The 13,084-nt window shown below is 44.7% G+C and overlaps 1 protein-coding gene across 2 annotated transcripts in view; it reads right to left on the minus strand.

Annotated features, from left to right (window-relative positions):
* LOC139265866 (ubl carboxyl-terminal hydrolase 18-like) overlaps window positions 1–13,084 on the minus strand; it is a 104,105-nt gene that overhangs the window by 15,847 nt on the left and 75,174 nt on the right. For both annotated transcript variants that reach the window (XM_070883381.1, XM_070883382.1), the window contains exon 9: window positions 2,045–2,170. In XM_070883381.1, coding sequence (XP_070739482.1) covers window positions 2,045–2,170 — 126 coding nt within the window. The remainder of the gene's footprint in view (window positions 1–2,044; window positions 2,171–13,084) is intronic.

Below are 13,084 nucleotides of genomic sequence, written 5' to 3' on the forward strand. Positions count from 1 at the left end.
GTTGAACTGAGACGATCAACTCGGGAGTGGTAAGCCCCAGAGCATCTCAATTTGTCAAGACTGTTACTAATATCTTAAAGAGGGATATTGTCATGTATGTATGCTTGGGGTTACTAGCCACTAGGTGGCGCGATTGTCAGAGGTCATTGGACTGTATTCAGTCGATCGAGTTATTATATACATAAGTTATGAAAGTTGTTAAAGTTTTGTTGTTACAGTTGTTTTATAGTTATAAGTTTTACAAAGTTTGAGATTTGCAGTATATTGAGATTTTTACATGTACAAAACGTTTTGTACAAGAGTGCTTAAATTCAATTCAATGTCAAATCTTTGGGTTAACAGTCATCAAGGTCCCAAAACATTCAAGCAAAGCATTCATTTATGGGCTGCTGACGTAACAATTTTGCAGTGGCATATACTCCATGTGCCCTCCGGCTGTGGTGTTGATGGGGGAGGGGGGGGGGGGGTGGGGGGGGATTGCCATGGGTTAATCTGCAAGCGTCATCCTCCTGCCCTTCATTGTCCTCTTCTTCCTCCTCCATCTCCTGCACTCTCTTCTCAGGTGGTCCTTCAGTCCCCTGTGGCAAATCCTGTCCCCGCATGATGGCTAAATTATGCAACATGCAGCACACCACTGAACTGAGCAACCTGCTCAGGGTGGTATGGCAGCCTGCCTCCACAGTGGTCCAAGCATTGAAAGCGCTGCTTCAGCACTCCAATTGTCTTTTCAATTATGTTACATGTGGCTATATGGCTCTTATTGTATCGTTGCTCGGGTTCTGTGTGAGGGTTCCACAGCGGGGTCAAGAGCCAGGTGTCGAGGCCGTACCCTTTGTCCCCCAGCATCCATCATTTACCTTGTGGCTCAGACTTCAACAGATCAGCCACAGTGCTCTCCCACATCATGGATGCTCCCTGGAAATTTGGCATTCACTGCCATTATCCGCTGTGTATGGTCGCATATGAGCTGCACGTTGAGGGAGTGAAATCCCTTAGATTTTCGGTACATCTCCGCCTCCTGTAATGGTGCCCGCAGGGCAATATGGGTACAGTCAATAGCACCCTGCACCTTGGGGACGCCGGCAATGCGTGCAAATCCCAAAGCCCTGTCACTCGGAGCATCCCTGGTCATTGGGAGATTAATAAATTCCATCCGGCATGCATACGGTGCTTCGGTTACTTGTCGAATGCACCGATGAGTAGCGTACTGAGAAACAGAGCATATGTCTCCAGCTGATGCCTGAAAAAACCCACATGCATAAAAGTCACCTTCATTTCAACAGAGAGTGCAGTAATGTTGCTGGCACTAGGCTGCAGGTCTACCTTAATGAGCTGGCAAATCTCAATAATGACCACTTTTCGGAAGCACATCCTTCAGACACACTGTCAATTGGTCAGGTCCAAGTATGAACACTTCTCCCTGAAGATCCTTTGCAGGTAAGGCCTCCTCTTCCTCATCATCATCATTCTGCGACCTCTTCCATTACCCTTCTAACTCTGCTCAATAAACTTCCTCACATCTGGTTCCTCCATTAGACAGGTTGTCAGCAATACAGGCTGAGATAACACAGGCCCTATTCTTTTTAAATCTCCCCAATAAATTTTCGATGAAAAAAATATAACTAAAATGCCTTCAATCTTAATAAGTTACTCAGTAACAATAATACCTTTTCCACACAAAATTGCATAGTAAAATCACTGTTCACCTCAGATACAGAGCTGCTGCTTTAGCTGACAATTCCGGATTTCCAAAATGGCAGCTCTGTGCACTCCACCCATTCCCAGCCACTGACCATCGCGTAAAACCACCTTTTCCAGGACAGTATGCAGCTCCGATGGTATGCAATGAAAATCGGACTTTTTGGGCAGTATGCAGGCGGTCCTGCATGGCGGATGGTATGCATTCCGCTCGGCGGTATGTCAATGATGAATATTCCGCCGAGCCGCATTTCAGCGTTTTAAAAATCACATTTTTGGGCGGTATGCGGGCAGTAGGGGACAGTATGTCGACCAATTTCAGCCCCTGTATCTTATTAGCACTTACCTTCGTAACATATTCATCCCTGAAGCAGTACCAGTCCATTTCTGGAAATCTCCTTATATAAGCATAATAATGACCAAAGGAAGTGCTGCCTATATGCACAATCACGGACAGGAGGTTGTATGTGTCCTGGAAAGGAAAAAACAACTTATTCACAACAGCAGATGTATAGCAGCTTTAACATAAAGAAATGATCTAAGATACTTCACAAACAAGCATAAGGAAAAGGAATGCTGAACCAGGGTGGGAGAGATTGGGAAGATAGATCAAAGGCATTGTTAAAGAAATGGGTTTTTAAGGTTGGGAAGGGCAAGAGAAAGCGAGAGAGAGAGAGAGAGAGAGAGAGAGAGAGAGATGTGGCAAGGCAGAGAGATTTAAGGAGGGAACCCCAGAGAGTTGGTTGAGGGCTTTGCCACCAACGGAGAGGGATGCATACAAGGCTAGAATTGGAGGAGAGCTGGAGAAGATTGCAGAGATCGGGTAGGACAAGGGCATGGGGGATTTATAAACAAAGAGAAGAATGTTGAATTTAATGCGTTGCGGGTACGGACACTGGTTTAGATCAGCGAGGAGGGAGGGTGATGGATTAGCAGGACCCAGTGTGGGAGTGGATACATGTGGCAAAGTTTGGATAAGTTGGAGTTTATGGAGGGTGAGAAAGGGAGGCCAGCAAGGAGAGTAATCATGACTGGCTGTGACAAAGGCACGACAAGTGTTTTGCCAGAGGGGTGGGAGACATTGCAGAGGTGGATGTAAGTGATCTCACTGATGAATATGATATGAGGCTTTAAGCTCAGTTCAGGGTCAAACAGGATGGCAAGAATACAAATGGTTTGGTTCAGCATGGCTGGAGGAGGAATGGAGTCAGTGGCGTGAGAGTGGAGTTTGTGATATGAGCCAATGACGATGGGTTGGATTTTCATGGGGAAGGCGGGTTAGGGATGGAAGGAATTTGAGGCGGTTGGGAAACTCGGGAGGCTGGGTTTTCCCGCAGGCACTGCAGACTTTAACGGCATGATTTGTATTGTGGGGCTTTTATTTCCAACCCGCTGTTGGCCAGATTGAGGGGCAGGCTGGCGGGTAGGCCTGTGGCACTAGGTGGGACAGAGGAGGGAGGGTTCGTGTGGGTGCCAGGACATGAGGATCAGGGGGGGGTGGTGGGGGGTCGGGCTGGGCCATTAAGAGGGGTGGCGTGGAGAGGATTGGGGCCGGATGATTAGTGCGGTGGGGGGGGGCTGATGGTGAAGGGAAGATTGTGGCCGGCTACTGGAGGATCAGAGAGGGCACCGCAGGATCATGGGGGGAGGGTGGGAAACAGCAGATCGGGGCCGGCCTCAACATTATCGGTGGATGGGGAAGGCAGGGGGAAAGAAAAGGGAGCTGGGAATGTGATCGGAGGCTTCATGAGGCAGGGCGGGGTTCTAGGCAAGGACCCTGGATCCAGGAGATGATCATAATGGCATGTAACTCCTGGATGCAGCAGTCTTCATCTTGTTGTAACTGCCGGGTTTTACAAAGTGTGCAAAACCTGACCAGCTACAGTGTGGAAGAAAACGATCTATGTCCTATTATAAAGGAAAGGGTTAAGTTCACTTTTGCTGAGTTTGTAGAATTAGTGGAGCTAGAAAATAAAACACTCAAACCTCTCAGATCTTGAAACAAAGAATGTTGTAAATACATGACTATCTAGTGTTTACATGAGTTTCCAGATATCCTGCTTATCAGAAAACGGACAGGGAGAAGCTATGCAAGGACAAGATAAAGTGTGCCTCCTGGAATGACCTTTGTATTTACAGGATGTATGATTAATGCTCATATGAGGTGTTTTAGATAAAGTTCTTGCTTTGATTGCATTTACAAGAATGTATGATTAATGTACTTGTGTGGTGTGTTTTAGATAAAATTCCTGTTTCAACTGTATAAAGAGAGAGCGGGTTTTGTTGTAAAACTCAGAGTTTTGCCTCAGTGCGGACTGAGCGGACTCTCCGAGATATCTTGTTAGAAAATAAAATTCTCTCGAAGTGCAACTCTCAAAGTCTCCGCCTGAGTTAATTTAAGCTAAAATTTCCTCGACAGATTCTGGCGTAGTCAGGCAGGATCTCTAAAAAACGAGATCCAAAAGAACTAAATTTAACTTTTGAAGAGAAAAGAGGAATTTTAAGGACCTTCCTAGCTAAAAGGGGGAAGGTGCCTAGGCCGTCCTAGCTAAAAGGGGGACGAGCCGCCGAGATCCCCGGGGGGTAAGGCATTTAAGGTAGCTACCGTAAAGAAACTAAAGTAACAAAAAGGCAAAAGGAGACCTCGAGCTGAGCGGAAAAGAGAACACCGGTGAGCGCTTTGTAAATTACTGTATATTTTGTAGGATTGTCCTAACTCTCATTTCAGAAAAGATCGCGAGACGTTCCACCCGGAAGAATGGGAAACGGCTCTAGTCGAGCAGGGCGCTCGCGCCCAGCTCCTAGAAAAGGAAAGAAAGACGACCTCTTGACTGAAAGAATGAAAGTACATCCCAAGAACGAGAAAAGAATCCGTAAGGTAGTAAAGCAACGAGAGAAGGTAGGAGATCCCATTGTGCCGCCTGGCTCGCCGGCGGACACTAATTAAAGAAACAGGAGACGACAGATACGCGGTAACGTTTAGTAGCGATTTGTACGGTTGGTCTGATGGGGATTGGCCATATGGAGGAAGTTTTAAGTTATCTTTGATAGTCCTCCGGGCCTTCCTATCCCCTCAGCACCAACAGTAGGACTCTATCCCCGTGTAGAACCCCCAAAACAAGATAGTTGGCAGGAAATAGAGGGAGGGGTAGCAAACCAGGACACAGGGAAAAGAGGTCCTCACCAAACAAGGCGACAAATGGCAAAAGAAGCAGCCGACTCTACCGTCCACCAAAATCCTAGGGTAATGATAGGAACTACGGCAGTTCTGAAACCCTGGTCCCCTGGAGAGCCAGAGATATGATCTCGGCCGCCCCAAATCCGGTAAAGAAACCGATAGCATTTCACAATTGGCTTGAGCAAACGTGTACAATTTACAATCCACTCCCAGGAGATGTTAAACTATTATTGCAAGCGGCCTATGGATCTTCCTGGCAGGGAGTAAAAGATATGTTCCACATCCCATCATGGGAAAATGGAGACTGGAGAGTTAATGATGACTTGCTGAATGACGGCAATGAGTCATTAACCCATTGGCTGAAACACCGAGGAAAGAACGCAATTCTGCAAGGGGCAAAAAAGCATGGGGATATAAGTGAAGTCACCCGCTGCTTGCAGAAAGCAGAAGAATCAATGATAGATTTTGCAGGCAGATGGAAAAACAGTTGGGACGAACATGCAGGAATACCGATGGATCAAAATGAACCTTTGGCAGTACAAACCTTGATAAATTGTATGTTGCCACAACAAGCCAGAACATACAAAATAAAGGTTTTGGACTGGCAAAGAAAAAGTTGGAAAGAGACAATTACAGTACTGGCCAATATGGATAGGGAGGGACTATTCACCTATAAAGACAACAAGGCTAAAATAACAGGTCAATACTATCAGCAAAAGGGAAGAGGACAAGCACAGAATAATAGAGGGTTTGGAGGACGAGGACGAGGAAAAGGAAGAGGACAGTGGCCCCAAAGCGATCGCTCCCAAGATGAGTGTAGAAATTGCGGAAGGAAAGGGCATTGGGCTCGAGATTGCAGATGCCCACCGAAACAGCTTGGAGGGTTACAAAGGGATTTCCCCGAACCTCCACCTTCATTGGCCCCTCAGTTTTCATTCTCTAACCCCAACCCACACCAATCAGCATAGGGATGCCCCGGATGCTTAGTGGTACAAGCGGCAGCCCTCCGCTTATCAGCAGACATAGAAGAAAACCCTTTAGCAATAGTAAAAGTGGGAAACACTTGTGAAGTTCCTGGTGGATACCGGTGCTACTATGTCTTCTGTACCACCCTCTGTGGGACTACCCGCAAGCAACACCACCGTCTTAAGTTTGGGCGTGGCCGGTATTCCCATGAAATAATTTTTATCTGAACCTACCAAATTGATAGTTGAAGGACAACAAGTTAATAATGAGACTTTGATCGTCTCTAAAACAACACCTCTCCCTTTATTGGGAAGGCAGACTTTGTGCAAACTAGGAGCCACAATTTATTGCACAAAGGAAGGGATGTTCATGGAGCTCCCTCCAAATAAAATCCATCAGTTCTTTAATGGGATTGAAGAAGAGAAAAGGGAAGATAACAAAGTAAAGGCTACCCTCTATTGTTGGCAATTGAATGGCAACTTCTATTCCCCCTTGATACATGAAGTTATACAAAATTTAAAAGCTAAAATTGACTCTAATACTGAAGAATTGATGTATATAATTTTGACAAGCTTTGAGGCAGTTCAGCTTCACTGTACAGCCTGGTACATTCGACAAAAAGCTGAAACTTACCAGTGTTTGGTACAATCCTTTTTAAATAAAAAAGAAATAGTAGAAGCTACGCCCCGCATTTATTTTGGACCAGAAGGATTGGGGGTAGCCATTGATTTGACACCCTTACAGCAGCAGCCGTTTAGAGAAGAGAACTCGACACCCCATCTGACATTGGCTGTAAAACCGCCAGCGAAACCCAAAGATATGGGTCCGATGATTGTAGAAATAGAAAAGGAAAAACAGCAACAAGGCTATCAACCTTGGGCAGTAATAAAATTGCAGAATGTTCAGATAGAATTTGTCACCCGCACCAGGGGAATTCTCCAGTGGAAAGGTAAAAGTCATGCCTCCACTTTTGAAAAACAGCAACCCCCTGGACAACCAAGCCCTAAGCTGCCAATGGCATTGAATCAAGTATCTTCGGAACTTTGGGCAAAACTTAAGAATCATGTTGGGCAAGTACATTCTGCAGTACCCCATCGGGTACAATTGATAAAGAACGCCGTGTTACCAAGCATTAGGCAGTACAGACTGCCTCCAGAGGCAGAAGATGGGATAGAGCCAGTCATTTCTGCATTGTTGGAACAAGGAGTTCTAGAAAAGACACAGAGCCCGTGTAACACTCCGATACTGCCCATACCAAAGGTTAATAGGCCGAATGAGTGGAGATTTGTGCAAGATCTGAGAGCTATTAATAAGATAGTAGTCCCTATCACCCCTGTGGTACCGGACACCAACATTATACTATCTGCTATCCCACCAACAGCAACTGTCTTTACTGTGGTAGATCTGTGTTCAGCCTTTTTCTCCATCCCATTAAATCAAGAGAGTCAGTATCTGTTTGCTTTCACCTACAAGAAACAGCAGTACACATGGACCAGGTTGCCCCAAGGATACACCGAAAGCCCCGCAGTATATGCAGCAGCAGTAAAAGAGACCTCGAAGACTGTTCATTATCGGACCAGTCTGTGCTGTTGCAGTATGCGGACGATTTGCTTGTGGCTTCCAGCCACGGATACGGATCCACTCCACCTTGGGTGGGGCATCATTTAGGGCAGCTGATCTTAGGTCCGCATCCCATTCTCGATAATCGGGGATCCATTGTCTACAGTACCCAACCATCCCCAAAAATGACAAGATATCCTTCTTTGTCTTTGGTATGGTGGCACTTTGAATTGTCTAAATTCTTTCTGGTCCTAGCTGCCTCTGCCCTTGAGATATGTGAAAACCCAGGTACTGGACTCGAGTCTGACAAAATTGTAACTTTTGTAACGACACTCGGTGCCCTCTCTCACATAGGTGCTGTAACAGTTTCAGGGAATCAAGAACAGGTTATGAAGTATTACTGCTGTCACACCCTAACTATACCTTTCGACGCGCACCGGTAGTAAACCCAGCCACCTTCCTCCCTACTAAAGAAGTAGAGGATCCAGACCAGCATGATTGTCTGTTAACAGTGGAAATAGCCACCTTACCAAGACCCGATTTGCTCACAGAGCCAATGGACAATCCTGATCTTATTCTCTATACGGATGGATCATCGTACAGACCGTCGGATGATTTGCTTTTGGCAGGCTATGCTATTGTAAACCCTCACGAAACTGTTGAAGCATTTGCCCTGCCTCCTGGAACCTCAGCTCAGGCTGCTGAATTGTTTGCCCTCACTAGAACTTGTATAATAGCTAAAGATCAAACTGCTAATATCTATACTGATTCTAGATATGCATTCGGTGTGGTCCATGATTTTGGACAACTGTGGAAAAACAGAGGCTTTATCACCTCTGATGGAAAGCATATTAAGCACTCTCAACTGGTGCTTAATCTATTAGACGCCATTCAATTGCCAAGTAAGGTAGCCGTTATCAAATGTGCAGCTCACACAACCGGTGAGGATGAAGTATCAGTAGGAAATAGGAGGGCTGACGAGGCAGCCAAACAGGCTGCTTCGGCACAGGCAGACTGCCTTCAAGCAGTCTCAGTCTCCCCTCCACAGATGCTTGACATCCAACAACTTAAAACAGCCCAACAACAAGTTACTATACAAGAAAGAAGGACTTGGGAACACCAAGGTTGTTTTCTCAAAAACGACATTTGGTGTCACCCTGATGGGCGAACTGTTTGCCCTAGGTCTCTATTTTTGCCCCTGTCTCGCCTAGCACACGGTCAGGCTCACATGGGCAAAGGAGGGATGATACATGCTATTAATGCACAGTGGTATGCACCAGGAATAACAGTGGTAATTGAAAAAGTTGCTAGAACATGCCAAATTTGTCAACAAAATAACAGAGGTAAAACACCTGCTAAATATGATCATCTACCCCAACCAAGTATGCCCTTTGAAAATTTGCAAATTGATTTTGTTCACATGCCTCCAGTATCAGGTCTCAAGTATCTATTAGTCATAGTAGATATGTTCACAAGGTGGGTAGAAGCGTACGCCACTAGGAGAGACGATTCCCGAACAGTAGTAAAAATTCTATTTAAAGAAATAGTACCAAGATATGGGATACCTATGGGAATCAACAGTGACAGGGGAACACACTTCACAGGAAAAATAGTGCAAAATCTTACAGAAGCATTAGGTTTCCAGTGGAAGTTACATATACCATATCAACCATAGTCCTCGGGAATGGTAGATAGAGTAAATGGGATAATAAAATCTACCCTCACCAAGGTATGTCAGGAGACAGGACTAAAGTGGCCAGATGCCTTACCATTGGTATTGTATACAATTAGAAACCAAAAAAACCGAAACACTGGTTTGACACCACATGAAGCCTTGTTGGGAAGACCAATGCCTACCGGCGTAAAACCACCATTGGTGGCTGAAAAATAGCATTAATTTGGAATGATGAAAAATCACAAAAGTATGCTCAAGCCATGTGTGAAATAGCAAAGAGTCTGCACGAACAAATAAAGCAGACACAGGTGCCCCCGACGGAAGGAAATATGCACCCTTTCAGGTCTGGAGATCAAGTGTTAGTAAAAATATTAAATAAAGCATCCTTTTCTCCTAGGTGGAAAGGACCGTATCAGATAATTCTCACAACACGAACCGCTTTGAAGTTGGAAAATCACCCGAACTGGGTGCATGCAACCCGCTGTAAATATTATTTCCCCGACGAATCACAGCCGAAAGAAAAGGCATTGAACCAGGACGAGCTACGGTCGCCCGACTAAGAAACCAGCCATCTTCTCGCTGAAGAACTGTACCTGCCCTTATTTTGTGTTCACTCATTGTGTATTTTGGACTTAAAAGTATCTATAGTTACCCAAAAGTCCAGGGATGAATGTCAGAACTCATTTGTATGCCAGTTTGGGCCTTTATTATTTGGGTTACTGTTACAATAACAACACGCAAGCACGATAGTAACGAATTAGTTCAAGAGTGTTATAGAAGTAAACAGAAAAGGGAAGATGAGGCGGGACTCTTGGAAAAACTATAAGTGGACATTGGGCGTTCTGATCATTTTTAGCAGTAAGGAGAGCCAGACAGGAAGAAGAATTACTTGAAGAAGGAAAAGTATGGAAGGGAGATGTGAAGTGGGAGAAAATTGATAAGGCAATGCAGCAAGGTAACTTTACATGCCCAGAGGGAAAAAATTGTAAGATAGGGAATTTCACAGTGATGTGTAAAGCTTGCGGAATAGGAATAGATCAGCAATCAGGAGAAGTGAAAGTGACCAGTGAGGAAGGATTTAATATATCTCTGAACTGGAAGGTGGACATGACTTGCCTGACCAGCACGGACCAGGGTGAGAGTCGGGAGACCAATGGAACATTGTGTGGACCGGAAGAGAATTGCTACTTTGAATTAGGAAACAGAGAATGGGTAAAGTGTATGAACCTCACGAAAATAATAAATGGAATAACCTATACTAAACAATGGACCCATAATAAAAATAAGCATTCCCCGTGAGATCCGGGACACCTGAAATGAATATTGACCACCTGCATCCCAGTGGTAAAGTCCCCAGGCGTATTAAATTTAATACAAATTAAATATCCCCGAAGGAGAAAGGCGGCTGCAACACCACCAGTGTTGAGGTATCTTTTAGAAAAGAAAGGCCCCCCGCAGAGAAGGAAACGGGATGTGTTAGGGACTGTGTTAGGTGGAGTGGGAGCAGGAATAGGAGCATTGAACTCCATGGATATCGAAACCCTACAAAATAAAATCCAGGTCATCGGAGGACTGGTAGGGGAAGGCATAAAAATAAGAAATGCCTGGGCTGAAGGATTACAGCACTTGCAGGTATCAGGTTATGTCACAGACGTAATGACCTGGAAGCAGAACGAAAGGATAGAAAAGGAAATAGAGAACCTGATGAAGGAACAACAGGGAGTAAACAGGTACACCCATTGCATGTTTAAAGAAATGATCAGACAGCTATTGAGAGCCGAGCTAGAAAGGAAGATATTATCCTTCCATGCTGACACGTGGGAAGGGTTGCTGAAAATCAATCAGAAGGATAGGCTTCTTAATTTAACCATTAAACCCCAAGAAAGATATACCAGTTGTGATTCAAAGGGATGTAATATAACTATGGAAATAGTAAATAAGATGAGACAAGAAATTTGGTGTCAGTTCCAAGTAATGCCCCAGTTGTTTGGACAGAACTTTTGGTACCCAGAGTTTAAAGGAGATTGGGTTGATGAAAAGAATTTGACACATCACCATAGGGGATGTGCTAGGTGGCCATTCGGAATGGTATGTCCTTATCAAACTGCCATATACGAACCATGCTCACTACAGCACTCCATTGGAGTATGTAAGTGGGAACTGAAGCCAACAAATGACACTGAGATTACGGAAATTGGACAGAATGAGATCTGTATGACAGGAAATAAACCTGTCTATCTGGATGTAATTCTGTACAAGCCCCCCATTAATAAATGCGTGAAAGGAGTCTACACCCTGTATGACCCTGAAGAAAAAAGAACTTATACCTTCGGGCAATGGCAAAATGTAGAAAAATATCTGTCTGTGCACAAGATTGAACCCTTAGCCCCTGTAATTAATTTGACCAGACTGCACAATTTGATACGTAATGACAAGCAAATTGAGGAAGCGCTGTCAAAAAGAGGCAGAGACATCCACCAATTTAGAGTCGAAATGAGTTACAAGAAGGGGCAGCTAGTAAGAATCGCAGATGAAGTTACCTCTGACAGTACACCACTGGTGGGATGTGTTTTTCGGATGGTCCCCAAAAGCTTCTGCAGTACTGAAGCTAGCTGTACACCCCATAATAATCATGGGTGTAGTTATGCTTACATTGTTAATAATCATTTGTGGAATATGGATAAAATTGAAAAAATTAATTAGTCAAGTAATGAGCCTGGTATCCCAAGTAGAAAGGAAAAGTGTGTCCATGAAAGGAAGTTTAAATCGCATAGTGGGAAAAGTAGACGATTACAATGAAGAGGAATGTCTTAAAATGCGACCCTACCCTGAACAAGAAAAGAATGTATAAGAAATTGTGTTGATCTAGTAAAAGATCAACAAGGAGGGAATTGTGGAAGAAAATTATCTATGTCCTATTATAAAGGAAAGGGTTCAGTTCACTTTTTCCTGAGTTTGTAGAAACATGGAAACATAGAAACATAGAAAATAGGTGCAGGAACAGGCCATTCAGCCCTTCTAACCTGCACCACCATTCAATGAGTTCATGGCTGAACATGAAACTTCAGTACCCCCTTCCTGCTTTCTCGCCATACCCCTTGATCCCCCGAGTAGTAAGGACTTCATCTAACTCCCTTTTGAATATATTTAGTGAATTGGCCTCAACTACTTTCTGTGGTAGAGAATTCCACAGGTTCACCACTCTCTGGGTGAAGAAGTTTCTCCTCATCTCGGTCCTAAATGGCTTACCCCTTATCCTTAGACTGTGACCCCTGGTTCTGGACTTCCCCAACATTGGGAACATTCTTCCTGCATCTAACCTGTCTAAACCCGTCAGAATTTTAAACGTTTCCATGAGGTCCCCTCTCATTCTTCTGAACTCCAGTGAATACAAGCCCAGTTGATCCAGTCTTTCTTGATAGGTCAGTCCCACCATCCCGGGAATCAGTCTGGTGAATCTTCACTGCACTCCCTCAATAGCAAGAATGTCCTTCCTCAAGTTAGGAGACCAAAACTGTACACAATACTCCAGGTATGGCCTCACCAAGGCCCTGTACAACTGTAGCAACACCTCCCTGCCCCTGTACTCAAATCCCGTCGCTATGAAGGCCAACATGCCATTTGCTTTCTTAACCGCCTGCTGTACCTGCATGCCAACCTTCAATGACTGATGTACCATGACACCCAGGTCTCGTTGCACCTTCCCTTTTCCTAATCTGTCACCATTCAGATAGAAACATAGAAAAATAGGTGCAGGAGCAGGCCATTCAGCCCTTCTAGCCTGCACCGCCATTCAATGAGTTCATGGCTGAACATGAAACTTCAGTACCCCCTTCCTGCTTTCTCGCCATAACCCTTGATCCCCCGAGTAGTAAGGACTTCATCTAACTCCCTTTTGAATATATTTAGTGAATTGGCCTCAACTACTTTCTGTGGTAGAGAATTCCACAGGTTCACCACTCTCTGGGTGAAGAAGTTTCTCCTCATCTCGGTCCTAAATGGCTTAC

The sequence above is a fragment of the Pristiophorus japonicus genome, chromosome 6 (assembly GCF_044704955.1).
Source record: "Pristiophorus japonicus isolate sPriJap1 chromosome 6, sPriJap1.hap1, whole genome shotgun sequence".
In the NCBI taxonomy this organism is placed as follows: domain Eukaryota; kingdom Metazoa; phylum Chordata; class Chondrichthyes; family Pristiophoridae; genus Pristiophorus; species Pristiophorus japonicus.